Genomic DNA, 17,975 nt, shown 5'->3' with positions numbered 1-17,975 from the left:
TTCATCCATAAATCGGTGTTACAGAGTAGTTTCTACAACTGACTGAAATATCATTACCAAATTTATGCTGTTCTAGATCCCTGACCTTATTTTATGCATGTGCTTGTTTCGAAGTGACTTCCAAAGGCTCAGTTGGTTTAGCAGTTATGAAGATCTATACAGTAATAAGCTATCACCTATACAAGGGATGTATTTCTTTTGCTTCTCATTTTATGGAAAGACTGGATATAGCTGTGCAGCCTAGAAGAAGGAACCGAGCTGATTTTCAAAAATACAGCTTCTCTGTTGTTCCTCTGTGGCATATGTAATATTAAGAACAGTATTTATTAAAATCAGTGTTTCTTTTTTTTAGTGTTGTTTTTCTACTGTGTTTTTAATCCTAAGCTTTCAAAAGCAGCTTTTCTATTAGAAGATATGTGCAAGATATATTCATGTATACAAAAACTCCTATGATCTCAGACTGTCTGCAGCTTTGGATCTAATTCAAAGACATGCATAGGTTTAATTTAAAATGTGTAAACAGTTTCATTAATTTCAATAGTCTAATTGCATGTTCCATGAAGTATGCATAAAAGTTGCAATTCTGGGCCTCAATCATAAACGATACAAAAAGGGAAAATCTCTTCAGGACCTGGTCCAGAAAGAGAGAGTATACTCTTCTGGGCAAAGATTATTAAACCTGTTTTCCATGCAACACCATGAATCCTTGTGTGATATGTTTTATTTTACTTGAAAATAAGCATCAGGATGACAACATGAAAGTTATATTTGACTAATGTTTAAACACATTCTAAAAATGGTGATATAGAAAATGTAACGATTTTTTTTCATGTGGAGAATATGTATTAGTGTGTCATCTTAATTATTAATATTTCTTAAAAGAAGTACTGAAACTATTCTTTATTTTTTCACACCACTTTAAAGGATTTTTAATTAGAAAAGCACATTGTCGGTATAGCATGATGATTTCAAATACAGATTCAGTAAAGGCAAGAAAATCTAACCTTTTCAGCTTTCCACAAGACTAACAAAAATGCTGCAGAATATAGTCAATAGTTAAAATTTTATTTATAATATTACAATTTTTAGTATAACAGTGTTCCTGTTCCCACACTTATTATACATTAGTGTAAGTTATAAGCTTAAATTATGGTGATCTAAAAATAAAACCCTTTTGTTGGTTTTCTGGTCTCGGCTATGAAGAGACATACTGCACAAAACCATAGAAAGCATCATGGGGTTTGCTTTATATGTATTTGTATATTTAATTAATCTCTTCCTATGTTCTGATTGTTTTCAGTGTTTGCTTACATTTCTTCTGTCTTGCACATTTGCTGGCAATAAAACAGTGCCACCTCTGTTTCTGCTATTTGGTTTTCATCTGTTATCAATGAGAAGTTGAATATTGTCTGCCTTCATTTATGTAATTTAGCACCCTAGCTGGGCTTGCACATACATTTAGCAGTCATTGATGCAGCACCCTTAGCCACACACTTTGCTCTGGAATGTTTTTGATAATCTTTTCAGACAGTGGGGTTTTTTTTGCTTTAAATTTAGAAATCATTCTTACCATCGCTGGTCTTTGCACTGTGCGCTGTGCAATTGATGTTCAAAAATGTCATCAAAGTGTAGTGTAGATGTACACAAATACAATAACAAATAAATTAAGCACAGTTCCAATAATCCCAAGCAGTGCTAAAATAGATTCTTCTTTTTCCTCTTTCTCCTCTTGCCTTTTTACATCTTCGAGTGTTGTGATGGCAGAGGTCCCCATTTTTTCTGCAAATACCTTCACCAGTATTCTGGCAGCTAGCTAGAAGAAAGAAAACAAATGGTAAATCTGGCCTGACAAACATGCAAGCTGTGATCTTTTTAAAAACAATTCTGTACTTCTTTACACAATATTTCTTAATTCTATGTTTATTGATTTGTATTCATCCTTTGTTTTCTTTTTATATGAACATGTCCATTTTAAAAGTAATTGTTCTCTAGATACAGATTTGATAGGAGTGAAAAATAGCTTGATGGTTCAAGCCAATTAATATGCTTTATTATAAAAGAAAATTAAAATTTGTCTTTAGCCAGCTAATTCGTTTACTTGTGAAACATCAAATTGATGAAAGCAAGTATGTGGGCATTGTCAAATACTCTGAAATGCCTGGGGAGATTATGTGAATTTTCAGCTGTTGTTAAATATTAAACTGTCACAGTACAAAAACAGTTGAAAATATTCACATCTACTGGTTTTGAACATGCAAAATATGCCTCCTTAATACAGTATCACAGTCTTTTTTGACCAGTGAGCCCTAAGTAGGCAATTGCAAATGAGATCTTATCCTTTTGCTTGTTTAATAGATCAGCTTTTGGACATCCATGCACCAGTACACATTTAACAGAAAATGTCTGTCTCTTCAAATATAAAGGTTGTTGTTGTTATTATATATGCTTATTACTGCAGTATGCCAAAGGACAGTAGTACTTTTATAGTAACAAAATTCTATGCAATATAAGGACTTGAAATAGATATTTACAGATGCGTGTATGATTTATTACATTTTTTGTTGCAAAAGTGAGGTTGACAGGTCATCTCTATTACTTAGCTGCTCTTGTACTCTTAATTTAGTCACATATCCTCTAGAAACATATTCCCTGTAAAATTGTTAATTGGTGGCAGAGATGTTGATATTATATGTAATCTGCTATGCTGTTTTAGCCTTATTGATCAGAAATTTCTAACCTTAAACCAAAATTTGATTGGGATTTCTACTGGTTCAGATAACCCCAATTTACTGAAGATTTGCAATCACGTTTTATAGTGCAATAGCATTTTTCTTTCCTGGCAAACATCTTTAATCATTGGAGATAAACATATTTCTGCTGTGAGTCTAATTAAAGCCATCAGCTCGGAGTATAGCTCATAGAAAGGTAAAAAAAAAAAAAAAAAGAAGGAAGATATGTTTCTTACCCTACATTGCATCAGGAATAAAATGTCATCAGACATGCTTCTTACTCGTCGATTCAGTGGCAAACCAGGCTTTTATCTTCATGAAGCGGCTGCTCTCCTCGCTCAGACCGACCAGATAGGAGCATGAACAGTTCCTTGATGAAGAAGTTTGTCGGTGAGGATAATAATGTTACAGAATCTTCCAAATGACTGGCCTTCTCTCTCAGTAATCCACTAAAGCAAGTGTAGTCTAAAAACAGTAAAACCCTTACTGGTAATGATCCTCACTGTTGACTAATTCGCATTAAAATTGAGGATTTTTTTCCTTAGATGATGCAGAGCAACAAAATGCATGCTGTTCGGTTTTGTCTTAAAAAAAAAAAAAAAAAAGAAAATACTAACAGCTCCTGGTGTTATTCAGCTATACTTAGTTATTTATTAAGACTTCAGAAAAAACCAGCCTTTGATTTACTCTTTGTGGCAGCCGTCTGAAGAGGCTTTCTCACGTTGACATGCTGTAATTCCAAATGCAGCGAACTACGTGCAGTCACACTGTGTAATTTTAGTCCAGCCTGAAAAAGGATGAAAAGAAGTCTGCTTTACTGGCAATAGTGTGAACGCTGTCACACACCTGCATTCAGAGCCTCTGGAAAGAATTCCAAGGTATTCTTCGGAGCATTGCATAACTTAGCCAGGCAAATCTGAAGAGGGGAATGACAGTGGCTTTAGTTGCACACTGTGGTGAGCTGTGACATTGATTAAACATGCACTTGGCACTTGCTGAATAAAGAAGGAGCTACGAGCCACCCTTGCAGACAGTGAGTTGCATAACAATGTGCGATGGCTCTGCTGTTTCATTGTCAGGCCCGGCACATTTTAATTCTGTACCAAAGGGGAAAGCATGCAGTGTAAAGAGGAGTAGAGTTAACTGTACTTCAGGGTTTTCTGAGGAAGTGCTGCATGACAAATGGTGACATTAAGGCATTCAAGCTGAAACAGTGTTTCTGCCTTTTGTCTTTTTATGCTTTGTTTGACAGACAATTGTTTCTATGGGAAATACTACTTCTAACGCTTTTCTTCTTCTTTTTCTTCACCACCCAAAGAATGCAGGTTAGTGTGTAATTAATGAAAACACAGACTTAAAGAAAAATATTCCTGTTCTGATTTCATAGGAAGCAGTAACTCAGTTTTTTCATAGGTAAATCAGAGAGGTATTTTTTGCCTGCCCTATTGGAAAGCGGGGGGGGGGGGAGGGAGGGGGGGGCTCTGCGAAGTCTTCTCTTCTTCCCAGTCTCTTCAGATAAAAAGCCACAATTTTAATAACCTCTGCAAGTAGCTATGTTTCAAATAATTTTATTCAGTCACTTTGATCTATGAAGACTACCAAAGGAATGTGTTTCATTGGTATAGCATAGCTTCTTGATATGAAGGCAACTATATTTTACATACATTGGAAAACTTATTTTTAAAAAAATACTTGCAATATCAAGCAATTCAGAAGTACAAAAAGCTTATGCATAAGAAAAATCAAAAGATAATTAATTACGTTTAATTCAAACAGTAGGAATGTAACTGAAAACCTTGATCACTTTCTGGAACAGCATATTTTTTAGAAATTACAAGGCGTTGTTTGAAATTCAGTTTTCAATAATCTTTTTGTAAGCAAGCAAAAGAGGGTAAAATCATTGCTTTAAATACTTCCATTTTCAGATTAATTTACTTACACATTGAAATTTTTTCTCATTTTTCTAAAGTGTCTAAGTACATGTTAGTTTCTTAGTAATGGACAAAACTGCTTATTTTACATGTGCATTATTTTAATGGTAAATACCATGTTTGAAGTGCCGTGAGTTGTATGGTACTTGTATGTGATTTGCCCTTTATCCTGAAAGTAATGTTGCCTCAGTGAAATTGTTTGACTCTAGTATTAAGTAATTAGGTTAAATCTCTACAGCATAGCCTCCGTAAAATATATTCCAATATGGGTATATGATCTTTCCTTTTAAGCTCTTCCCTTATTCTGAAAAGGCTGCTGCAACTTCACTTGTTCCTGGAATTGTTTTCTGTTTATGTATCTTGAACGTATTTCTGTATTCATTTAGATCCATTCAGAGATACAAAGATGGGGAAATGTTCACCTGTGTATTCTGATCATTCATGTTGCTGAGAGCACCTAGCCATAACCAAATTTTCAAGCCATTGTACTATATTAACCTTCACATATTAAAAATCAAACACTTTCCTTTGTGAAAGGGGGAAATTGTGCAATGTGCATCTTTTATTTAAAGATTAATGATGTGTTTGGAGGATAGGAATCTGTCACCTTGTCAACACAAGCAGGTATAAAGATTCAAGGTCAGCAGAAGAATTTCATGCACTATTATCAAGTATAAATAGTGACAATAAAGTACATTCAGCAGCTCCACTGCAAATAACCAGCTAATTGAGATGTATCCACAGAGAGCAGCAAAAGGTTCCCAAAGTATTTCTTGGCCTTGTTATTGCCATAGTTGAGGTCTCGTAGTGGTTTGCTGTTTTCATAGTTGTGATGCAACTGCCACTTCAGCAGCTAAGGTGAACCCGAGGAAACAAATCTCTCTGGGCTCCTTCTGCATGCAGTCAAGGGGGAGTGACACCTCCTGCACACCATGATTCAGATCCAACGTTTGCTGTGGACTTTGGTTTGATGGCATTTCTCCCCTGCCATCCTTCCATTGTATTGATACGCATGTCTGTGCGGACATGCCGTGGACTGGTTTGGAAAACAAACCCAGCCAAAAATAAATACCTAGCACAGCACAATAAGAGGGATGGGGCAGTAGCTGCTTAAGCTGTCAGTGCTGGCAAAGAGTTGCTGTTTGGGAAGAAAAAAAGAAAGGTTGAGAGGCATAACATTTCTTATTATAGGAAACTTGAGGAATCCATACTTTTGACATTGTCCTGCATAACATCTGTGTCTCTAAATTGGAGAGACACGGATTTGACGGATGGAGCACTCAATGGATAAGGAATTGGCTGGATGGTCACACTCAATGAGTTGTGGTCAACGGCTCGATGTCCAAGTGGAGACCAGTGATGAGTGGAGTTCCTTGGGGGTGGGTATTGGGACCGACACTGTTTAACATCTTTGTTGGCGACATGGACAGTGGGATTGAGCGTACCCTCAGCAAGTTTGCTGATGACACCGAGCTGTGTGGTGCGGTCCACACGCTGGAAGGAAGGGATGCCATCCAGAGGAACCTTGACAGGCTTGAGAGCTGGGTCCGTGCAAACCTCATGAAGTTCAAGAAGGCCAAGCGCAAGGTCCTGCACATGGGTTGGGGCAATCCCAAGCACAAATACAGGCTGGGCAATGAGTGGATTGAGAGCAGCCCTGCAGAGAAGGACTTGGGGCTGTTGGTTGACGAGTAGCTCCACATGACCCGGTGATGTGCACTCGCAGCCCAGAAAGCCAACCGTATCCTGGACTGCATCAAAAGAAGTGTGGCCAGCAGGTCGAGGGAGGTGATTCTGCCCCTCTACTCCGCTCTCATGAGACCCCAGCTGGAGTGCTGCATTCAGCTCTGGGGCCCCCAAATAAGAGGGACATGGACCTGTTGGAGCGGGTCCAGAGGAGGGCCATGAAGACAATCAGAGGGCTGGAGCACCTCCCCTGTGAAGACAGGCTGAGAGAGTTGGGGTTGTTCAGCCTGGAGAAGAGAAGGATCCGGGGATACCTTATAGCAGCCTTCCAGTACCTAAAGAGGCCCTACAGGAAAGATGGGGAGGGACTCTTTATGAGGGAGTGTAGTGATAGGATGGGGAGTAATGGCTTTAAACTGAAAGAGGATAGATTTAGATTAGATGTAAGGAAGAGGTTCTTTACTGTGAGGGTGGTGAGACGCTGGAACAGGTTGCCCAGGGAAGTTGTGGATGCCCCATCCCTGGAAGTGTTCAAGGCCAGGTTGGATGGGGCTTTGAGCAACCTGGTCTAGTGGAAGGTGTCCCTGCCCATGGCAGGGGGGTTGGAACTAGATGATCTTTAAGGTACCTTCCAACCCAAACCATTCTATGTTGGTTAGAAGCTGGTATTTACAAAAAAATACCTTATACCTACAATGCATCTCCAGTGTGAAGAGAAAATTTCATGCAAAATTTCTCACATGAGTGAAGCAAGTAATATAGGTTGATTTCAAAGGGCTTGATTTATCCATACTGTTCGATAATATTTGGAAAGATATGGAGATATTTCACATTTTGTGTAAAATAACATTAGAGTCTGGGAGTATATTTTATACAAATAAGTAATAAAACCACCCGTTTTGGGGTGAACATTACATGGTTACACAGCATTTGGGTTTGGACTCTGGTATCCAAAAATGTCCTAAATTTAATTCTGTTCTTCTGTCTAGGCAGAGCTTTCAAGTAAGACTTTGGCAACTCCGTGGTAACTGATTTATGTAGCATCCCAAGAGCAGAACAATTTCTGTTGATTAGAGGTCATTCTGTTCATTACTGCTGATGTTTAAGCATTTGTATTGCATGGGAATAGACCTTAGGCAATACAAATGTATGTCATATTTTAAAGATATTCATACTTCAAGAGGAAGTTGCCAGGCTATCTTGTAAAAACTCAGTGGTATAAATTCAATGATTTACAGTCTTGATTCTTAGATGATCGTTATCCTGCTATATGGTACTGCTATGAGTAATGTGGAACACCCATAACACCACATTTACAAAAGGAACAAGTACTCTTAACCAAAGTGTGTTTTCTTTTTCCTCATGTATTTTTATGGATTTATATAATTTTGATTTTCCTGTACTCTGAGATTATTCTATATGCTGTATTTTTTCATTGAAATCTCATGTTTTGACTAAGATACTGTTTGCCCTTATAGAGAGCAAATGCTCTGAAGAAGATTGCAAATTAAAGCAGAATGTAAAGAAAGATTTGGAGGCCAAAATGGAAAGAAAAATGTAAAGAGCTGACTGCACTTAAAAGGTTAAAATAATTCATACATCAGTTGTCCATGAAGACTTTTCCTTTGTAGTTGTTCTGCATTTTCCTTAAGATGCAGGAAACTACCAGAAATGTGGTAGCACATGCATCCTGTAGGTGATACATTCTAGTTTTCTTCTCTGACAACCTCCACAAACTTCTCTTTATGAGATCTGACACTTTTTCAGTTAATTTGCAGAACAATAGAGCAAAGCTCTGTCTGTTCAGAGATGGAACAGTATGCACAAATTAAGATGAACTGGTTTCATTTAGCTTAAGTGAGAAGTGGATATCCATGCTCCTTCCTGCTTCCTTAGTTTTTTCTTTTTTTTTTTTTTCTCTCTCCTGAGAACTAAACACAGCTACTGTTTTCTTTGTGGGAGCTGTTAGTCTGATTTTTATGATACAGGTTGATGTGTGATGCCCTTGAGTCAGCAGTGATGGGCATGGCCAGTTTGAGCCAGGTTTCAAAGTGTTTTTTTACTCTCTGTTGATAACAGAGGAAGAACTCAGATCCTTCATCTGTAGCAACACAAGTTACTTTTAGATTTCTTACTATTCTTACTCACACCTCTTTCGTGTGTTTCATCTCAGCATTGACTTGATGATTTTGACACCTCAGCTATATGTCTACATCTTGTTTTCCTTCTGACTGAGGAACTTCAATGCCTTTTGGCTATTGTCTGGGGTTTTTTCCTGATTTTGCAACTTAGTTGCTGACGCAGAATATCCTTGGAATAATTCAGAAATCTCTCATAACTAACTACAGAAGTTCCTCTAGTTTGTTCCCACGTGTCAGTCTTCACTTAACAGAAATTTACTTGTTCCATTCTCTCACACTTGCTTTAAAATAGTTCTGGGTTAAGAAATCAATTAAATGGACACGGAGTCGTACCGGTTCTTCTGCCACATGCCTTTCAACACCAGCTTCTCTTAGCACTGGTCAAGCTCAACCGCTGCTTTATTGTTCAGCGGTTGAGCTGAATATGGTCAGAATGCACACAGAATGCACTGGTATTTTGTCAAGAAAAGTGGTAAGTTTGACAGTTGAGTAATAGTTTATGACAAACTGAGCCAATCTGCCTTTGGAGGGTGTTGAGTGATATGTCACATACTTGTTTTGAGGGAGCTATTTAAATCACTCTCTTGATGAACTGAAGCAACTCAGAAACTGGTGACTGATGAATGTTCCAGAGTTAGAGGTGAGGGTTTCAGCCCAAAATGTGTGTGGTGACTTTCTGGATATGGTGGAAGGGAATGATGGAAACAAGGTGAGAGGCTTTTTTCTCTTCTTCAGTCTCTAGTCTCACATGAGACATCAGGCAATCTTCATTTTTCTCTTCTTCACTGGTGTGTTGGGTTTGTGTGGCAGGGTTTTGGTAGCGGGGGAGGGGGCTACAGGGGTGGCTCCTGTGAAAAGCTGCTAGAAGCTTCCCCGGCTCCAAGTCAGACCCGCTGCTGGCCAAGGCCAACCCAATCAGCACCTCTGGGATAACATACTTACGAAGGGAAACCCGCAGTGGAGTTAGGGAAGTGGAATGTGAGAGGAACCCCTCTGCAGATACCGAGGTCAGTGAGGAAGGAGGGGCGCTGGAGGAGGTTTCGATGCCCCTGCAGCCCGTGGTGAGACGGCAGGCTGTCCCCCCCCAGGCCATGGAGGTGAGTGGGGCAGAAGATGTCCACCTGCAGCCCGTGGAGTAGCCCACACCGGAGCAGTTGGATGTCCCTGAAGATGGCCATGACTCCATGGGAGAGCCTGTGCTGAAGCAGTCAGTGCCTGAAGGACTGCACCCCGTGGGAGGGACTCTATGCTGGAGCAGGGGAAGAGTGAGGAGTCCTCTCCCTGAGGAGGAAGGAGCAGCAGAGACAACGTGTGGTGAACTGACCCCAACCCCCATTCCCCATCCCCCTGCGCTGCTGGGGGTAGGAGGTAGAGAAAATTGGGACTGGAGTTGAGTCCGGGAAGGAGGGAGGCCTGGGGGGGGAAGATGTTTTTAAGGTTTGGTTTTATTTCTCATTATCCTTGTTTTGATTTGATTGGTAACAAATTAAATTGATTTTGTTTTTTTTCCCCAAGTTGAATCTGGCTTTTGCATGTGACCATAACTGGTGAGTGATCCCTCCCTGTCCTTGTCTCGACCCACGAGCTTTTTGTTGTATTTTCTCCTCCCCATCCCACCAAGGGGGAGGAGTGAGCAAGTGACCTTGTGGTACTTTGTTGCTGGCTGGGCTTAAACCAGGACAACTGGTGTCAAAAAGAATCTCTTGTATGGGTATTGTACCTTTGAAAAGCAGTAACTTTTAAAATGCTTCAGTCATGATTCAGTGCTGTTCTCTGCAGCTCAAGAGGTTTTTTTGTCAAAGACAGCAGGTATCCAGGACTATTTCTTCACATTGGTTTGAGTGTAGGCTGCATGCTTCTGGAGGAGTATTAGGGCTTTCAAGTATCAAGTTTTTGAGCTGTTAGAGGAGTCCATTAAGTGAATATCAGGTCCTCACTGGGCAAGCAAAGGGAAGCAGAGTAGTGAGAACTGATCCTAGTCCAGGAGGGTGGCTCTCAGAGAACAACAATACTAGAACAAGTTCCTCTTTCTCCAAAGCCCTTAAAGCATCTTACCTTGTGACAAAGAACAAATTTTGTCCATATGAGTTTCCAGATGACTGATCGTAAAAAACAAAAGAAACAAACCTAGAATATACCACCATTCCAGCACCTTTTGCCACATTTCTTTCCTCTGATTTGTCATCTTTAGTTGGAAATGGTGTTGGAATAAGGATGAAATTATTATCTCATGAAATCTTTTGTTTTCTATTGCAAAAGAATATGAATATATGCTTATTATATTTTCAAAACATTTAAAGTAGCAGACTGTTCCTAGTAGATAGTGCTTTTGGAGTAGAACTTTAATAAGAGAATTTTTTTTAAATGTTAAAACTGATTATCCATTTGAGTGGTTAGTAATATAAAAGATTTATGAAAGAACAAATTGTAAATTTGTGCTTTTAGCTCTACTGTGTTGCAGAAATTTGTTGTAATTTATAGGTAGTAATTATGACATATGTATTGAAACATCATGGCATTGAGATATTTGAGAATTAAAAACCTAGTTGTGATGAGGAACAAAGCCGCTTAGATTTGGTTTGTAATTGGGTACTGGATTGCATGGCAGGTAAAGCACTTAGTCCTTTAAAGACTGAAGTTTACTTCAAAGAGCTAATGGAAATAATTCCCTTGAGAAGTAAAAGGTAGGGGCCGTTGTCTTCAAAAGTGTTTGGTTTTGGCCATAAGTGTTCCATGAAATTCTCTCTGCCACTAGACTGTCACCATCTTGTGATAGCTGTTTAATTTACAGACAACAGCACAGGTCACAGATGTGACTGTTCAAGGCACAAGACAGTAAAGGTTCTGCCTTGTTTAAAGCAGAGGGAGCCTATCCTTAATCTTTCCTGGTCCATTTATCTCATTGTTAAGGCCCATGAGTGTTTCATCCAGGAGTTCCTTTTTTCCCTTCATTAATTGGAAGCCAACACTGGTAGCTATATCCGTGCTTGTAGGACAAGATTGGGAGTCTGTAAGTACTAGACTGGTTTTCCCTCTGAGGGTAATTGGTAAAGACATTCAGCAGGCCCTTTAAAACTTAAGATACCACATTGCAGCTTTCAGAATTTCCAAATATTACTGGGCCTCCCATTTTTTTCTTATTTTACTTTAGTCAGACAGTACATCTCAAGTGGTTTTATTTAGACTTGGTAATCATGGTTGGGAATATGAGTGCAGGGTGTCTGGAATAGATTGCTGTGCAGCACCATGTGCTACAAACATTCACAGATTTTACTGGAGGCATTAAGAATTAATTTTAAAAATGATGCCTCTCATTACCAACAGACTCAGTCCTTTTTGAGAAGAGAATATAACATCAGAGGAGAATGTGACACCATACTATATGTCCTGCAGGTCCATATTGTATTGCAGAAATGTACGATCTGCTGCTTTTTTTTTTTTTTTTTGAACTCTCATGCCTTCCTGGTCCTTGTTGCTAAAGATACAGTAACCACCTACGGGGCACAAATGTTTTATCGGTACACACCAGAGACTCGTGAAAGAATTTTAAGTAATGCATTTTCAATTTTTTTGTCTTTTTCCATATAAGTGGCTTTGTCAATTAGTGGCAGCACAATTGGATAAGCTGCTAAAAATTTTTTGACCAAACTAGCAAGCACTTTCTTTCTGTTCATGTACAGAGCAGATTGCCAGGGTTAGTTCTAGACATTTTTACTTTGCCTTTCCTAAGAGCAAGCTCACTTTCAGGGAAGCATGGGAAGAGTTTTGTCAGCTGAGGCGTGTAGCTCGGCATGCATTTGAAGAGGAACTTACTGGAACATTGAGGTGAGGGCTGGCTTTCCTTTTCAGCAGTTGAAAGTCTCATTTGTTTGGTCAAGTGATAGGTCTTCATTATTCTGGGCAGTAACAGTCTCACTCATCTTTTATTTCTTCTGTATTCTTGTTTTCTTTCCTGTTTCTGAAACTAAAATATTATAAATGTATCTGGCATTTCCCATACTCTTATGCAGATACTTCCCATTGATAGTATTTCCTTTCTTACTGTTCTCTGAGGGTATTCATAGTATTGAGTACAAGTCAAAGGAAACGGGTCTCTGTGGCTGAAGGAGTTAGTCTAGAAAAAGAGTTAATCTATGGTAGATTATTCCAACACACAAACTCTAGCTTTTTCTAATAGTAGTTGTATCTTCTTGTCCGCTCTAGAGGACAACTTCAAGATAGTACCGCTCATTAACAAAAGAATATTTTCTTTCCTTTTGAGTTAGTCTTTATTGTTATACTGTAACATAATGGAGGATGATCCACTTTAATAAGTGATGCAGGAACTTGCATGAGGTTGCACCGAAGGTGCAAATTCTCCTGTTCCACAAGTCTGAGGCACAGAAATGATTCTTCCCATCATATGTGGTGCTCAGTTAAACTGGTTGATAAATTTGCCACGCAGCTATTTGCACTCTAAGGCACTTTCAGTATGCAGTGAGTGCAACCAGTTACCTTTCATTTAATTTAGACTCAGGGAGGCTGTTAGGCTTGAATTTTTCTCCTTAGCCTGCACTTTGCATGTTTGCCAAAAGCCCATCTTGGTATTTAAACAACCAACTATTCTCTAGAAAATATGCTGAAGTGATAAAGGTTCTGTGTTGCATATGCACAGGGGCTCTGCCATCTTGGCCAAGCAAAATAATTGGATATTTAAGGCAGAATGAGATTCCTAAGTAATCTCCTTTCTGTCCCCTGAGGACATGATCTTGTAGGTGTGCTCACACATATGGAAAGTTTGCTGTAAAGCACAGGAACCACACATCCCTTCATTCCAGTAACAATGTTGGTATCCTCTGCTGACAGAACGGAAGACCCCGGTCTTGGCCTTTTTCCATCTGCTGAAGTAATGGTTTAAAAACACCCCACAACTTCATTATCTAATTTTGAATTTCCATGTTGATTTCTGCAGCATGTGCAATGAAATGGCAGGTTTCCATCTTATTTTCAATTCCCATCTTATTATAAAATAGTAGTGACTGTTTTATGGGCTGGAAGGGGTAATGCTCAGACTGAGGACCATTTCAAGGTGGCTGCTTGCCCACTCCTCTGCCAAAAATAGTGAAATCACTATTCCTTCCTCCAGTGCAGGGATGATGAAAGCCACATTAACTTCCTTAAAAATCCTGCTTTGTGTTCTTAAAGTAGCGATACCTTTCCTTCCATCTCTGTGGAGTGCCTGCACTTGAGACACTTAACATGAGGTGGTAGGCAAGCTTGCACCTGATTTGTTTTGGTTTTATTTTTGCTTTTTCAAGAAAGGTTTTGTCTGCAGACTATTTAGATCTTGTATTCTTTTCTGAGCAGAAAATATTTTTCTTATTTTCTTGGCTAAGTGGAAGATTAATTTGACACTTCTAGCTTACCTTTAATATTAGATTTATTTGATTACATCTACCCCAAATAGAAATTATTGGTCCTTTTTATCTTACTAAATGCTGTAGTAAAGGGTTGTGTTAATAATAAAGTTTTTTTTTCACCCCCTGACCAGGCAAAAAACTTTATTCTCATGCAGTTTCTGAATGCCTTTCTTATATATATCTTTCTTCATATCTTTTTTTGTATCTTTCTTTTATCTATTTATTGGATAATATAGAGCAATCCTGTAGCTTTACATTGATGCTTCCTTACACTTGTTTTCTAGATTTAGATACAAGCATGATTTTGTTACAGCTTTACGTTTTAATTGTGTTTCTTCATATTTTGTTGTTTTAAAGAACTGATGTTGGGTAAAACCAGCGATCTTTCAGAGGAGAGATTCTTAAAAGTTGCAGTGGGCTTGGATCCTGTGGCAGTACGGACTTCCTCTGCAGTACTCTGTTCTCATACTTTCTACACTGATGCCTACTGGGCCATTTTTTCAAACAAAACCAATGAATATAGAATTTTGCATTTTTAGTCTTCATTAGTTATTCTTACCTGATGATCTATTCCCCACCCCCCATGTTAGATGGCTCTGTAGCCCCCAAGAAGCATCCCTTCATTACCTGACTACCTTTTCAAGATTATTTGGAGCACTATTTAATGGCAGAGGGTGATCTCTGTAATGGATTCCATGATCAGGGACTAGAGTGTGGCACGGAAATAGTAATATCTCCAAAACTGAGGACCACGCATAGTTTTAGTAGTCACTTATGCTTTAAAAGCTCAGTTTGGGTTTTATGTCTTTTATATCATTTGGGTTTCTTTTTCCTATCCTTTCGAAATACAGGAAATTGTGTCTGTTTACTCAACTGTACACACCAGCCTAATGAAGTAACGCCTCGTGCTTTTTCTGGCAAAGGTTTTTTCTGGATTCATGGGTACATTTGTGACAGGTTTTTAAGTGTTGTTTGACTTCACTTGTAAACAAAACTTTCCTGAAAATACTTAACTTCACCAAAATCAAATATTCTTTCAAAATAAGCAAACCAGAAATAGTTAAGAGCAATGGTCTGCTCCCTAGAGCCACATTACTACACTAACTCCAGATGACTGACCAACTAACTTGAGCAATGCATTTTGCTTCTATAATTGAACACAGTTTTCCTTTTATATTGCAGTTAAAATGTTATTTTTTTTTCCAGGTTTCCTAGAAGGCTCGTATAAGACTAGCAATGCCAAGACAGACCAAGGTTGTTAGCCTGTTACTTTATCACCAATAGTGGACAATAACAGATGCCTATGGGAGAATATAGCGATGGGGCTGACATACAGATGCTGCCTTGGTATTGCTAGTATGTGGCCAAGGGTGGTGTCTCCTCATTTATCAGCCCTTGATGGCCTGTTCTTACATGAATTTACCCAATTAATTTTGAACCTGTGACAATATTTACTGCCCCAGCATTTAGTGCTAAGCTTTTCCAAAGTTTAACAGCGATGTGTTGTGTAGTGTATGTTCTTTTACAAGTGGCGCTATTTCTTCTAATGGTGCACCTATTCCTCTGAATATATTGATCAGTCCAACTCTATTCACTTTTTTTACCCCTCATAATTTTAAAAAAACCTTTATGATACACTTTATTAGTCACTGAGGCTGCAAAGTCTTAGTTTATTTCACTTTAAATAGTGCAGCAGCTCATTCCATACCTTGGGTTGTTTAGTCGTCTTTCTCTCGTCCCTTTTCCAGTTCTGTCTTGTCCCTTTGAGAAAGGGGAAAAATGCACGTGGTGTTGAAGCATGAAGTACAAATGATTGAATGCAGTCCCATTAAGTAATTTCTAACTTCTCTTCATCTTTTCTAACATTTGATCTGATTTTTTTTTTTTTTTTGACTGCTAATGGGTTCAGTGCTGGCATCAGAAAAGCAAGATTATAAGGCTGTATCTGAACAATAATAATAATAATCAACTTGGAGCCTGACACTGCCTGCCTTGAATTCAGAGGCCCACCCTTCTTGCATTGTTTTACTGCTCTGACACAGGATTCGTAACTCGTAACCTGTAAGGGGGCTTAACCCTTCCTTCTCCTGATTCGTTATGCAAGGGGACTAGGCTTTTCTGATGCCATTTTTCTGATACTCGAAATAGTAATGTGAAAATGCTTGTGTTATTCCTATAAAGAAAAGTGAAGAAAAAGTCAAGCTAATTAAATTATTACAAGATGACAATATTTAGAAAGCTTTTGTTTTATTTTTACCCGAAGGCTAATGTTTTCTTAAAGAGATCTGATTTTGAAATACTCTGTAGGCAATCTTTTTTTTCTATCAAAATGGAGCAGAACACAGGGTGTTAATTAGGCCTATTATAAAAGAGGCTTGCCCTGGGTTGATTCTGAAACAGAAAATCAAGAGGCAGCGGAGCATGACGTATTTCGAACTGACACTATTGCCTGCAGCATGGACTGCATTCATAGATCATATGTTTGCAAAAATGCAGTAAAGGGGGGCTGAGGAATGGCTCTGGTTTTAAAATACTTAGCAAAAGGACGTGTGGCCGTATTGGAAAGACAGTGTCTCTCACTCATGCTTGGCAATATCTGTGGCCACAAGACTCTGTCTGAAGGTTTTAATTAAAAATACAAAATGAGTGTTTCCTTTGTGTGACTTTTTTGAACAGTGGTGTTTGTAGCTACTGAGAGTCTTTAATATGATAATGAGATCCTGAAGTCTTTAATTTAATCATGGCTATGGGTTTTAGGTTTGTGAATAATATACTGAGGCATCGAAAATATGTCCTCAGTAATTACTAAGCGTATTTTAGAAATGGTGTAAAGTTGACAGAACTTTAAGATCTATTTTTAAATTATTCAGAGGTAAAAAAAGGTAAAATAAAAAAGAAAAATGTAGTGGCAGGTGTGTGTGGTACTGCAGTCATGATCTTAACATTGGACTTAAGCTTTTTAGTAAGTAGCATGGTAATGAGAATGTCTTATTTTACTTTTAGCATCTTAAATTGTTGAGACCATAGTCCTTTAAGCTTTAATACTATCAAAGAAAAAATAGGAGTCTTGGAATACAAAGGTATTTTCTTGGGTTTTTTGCAGGGGAGGTTTGGGTACACTGTAGTAAATTTTGAGCATTTGTGCATGATATGAATAGTTTTATAATATAGCTGCTCTACCTAACTGTCAGTGGTTTTCTTTCACATTACTTAACAGAGGCAGGATTAGATGGCTACTTCTGGACTAATATTTAACAAAACACAATCATGCATCTTTCCAGGAAGATATAAAGTCTCACTGAAATGGGAGAAAAATAGATTCAAAACAAAATAAGAAATGAGACTTGAAGGCGACTCTTGGGTCACTGCAACCTCTACCCCATGCAAGAAGGAGGCCTCTTGGAATGGGAGATGAAAGCGTAATTATAAAATCAGAAATCAGCTTCACATTTGATTATAGAGGTTTACTTGTTCATTTCAAGTTTTAACTTGGTTTTTTCCCCTCTTCTGATCTGTTAAATGTAAGCCACACTTGTAGCCATTTACAAGAATTTTTTGGTTTAAATTTGTGTTTTCTGTTCTTAGATATGCATTCTCTCCAGAATGCCTTTTTCTTTTCAGTTATTTCCTTTTAATTGTCCATTCATGACCATCCCTCTCGTGTTTGCAGTGGCAGCTCTCTGAGAAAACAAGTAAAAGGGCTGTAATTTGGAAAGAGTTTCCAGTGGTGCCTTCTGCTGTGGCTGCCAGCACACCCTTCTTTCCTTCAGCAAAGGCAGAAAGTCAGTCATGTATATTGGTCAGAAGTAAAAAGAAATTGCACATAAGAAAAAATAGTCATACTTTTGTGGGCCTCTAAAATAACTGAAATACCAGAAGTCCTTAAATGATACGAGTCTAGTAAATGAGAAATGATGTACAGAAGATAGATTGAGAGCATATATATATATATATATGTATACAGCTTTTCTTGTAGCACAGAAGCAAGGAGGGTATGCATCTGGCAATGTGATATATTTAAAACTGGTAAATGTGTTTGGTTTTTTTCCTCAGGTGTCTGTTCTGTTTTATTTTACATCAAGTTTGTAG

The 17,975-nt window shown here is 38.4% G+C and overlaps 1 protein-coding gene and 1 long non-coding RNA gene across 15 annotated transcripts in view; one reads left to right on the top strand and one right to left on the bottom strand.

Annotated features, from left to right (window-relative positions):
• The window catches only part of BIRC6 (baculoviral IAP repeat containing 6), a 194,093-nt gene that overhangs the window by 146,328 nt on the left and 29,790 nt on the right, over positions 1-17,975 (top strand). The window contains exon 66 of one of the 14 annotated variants that reach the window (XM_052806230.1): positions 3,982-4,030. The exons of 12 other annotated variants lie outside the window; for them this stretch is intronic. In XM_052806230.1, coding sequence (XP_052662190.1) covers positions 3,982-4,013 — 32 coding nt within the window. In that variant the 3' untranslated portion in view covers positions 4,014-4,030. Of the gene's footprint in view, positions 1-1,750; positions 1,835-3,981; positions 4,031-17,975 lie in introns of those variants that run through there. One more of the 14 variants, XM_052806231.1, reaches the window with a different exon arrangement.
• Positions 1,045-3,783, bottom strand: LOC128150216 (uncharacterized). The gene is made up of 2 exons (XR_008237976.1): positions 2,966-3,783; positions 1,045-1,813 (listed from the first exon to the last, which is right to left on the bottom strand). It is a non-coding gene; the product is annotated as an uncharacterized LOC128150216 (long non-coding RNA).

Source organism: Harpia harpyja, chromosome 13 (genome assembly GCF_026419915.1).
Source record: "Harpia harpyja isolate bHarHar1 chromosome 13, bHarHar1 primary haplotype, whole genome shotgun sequence".
Classification (NCBI taxonomy): Eukaryota; Metazoa; Chordata; class Aves; order Accipitriformes; family Accipitridae; genus Harpia; species Harpia harpyja.
This window is presented reverse-complemented; position numbering and strand designations above follow the sequence as displayed.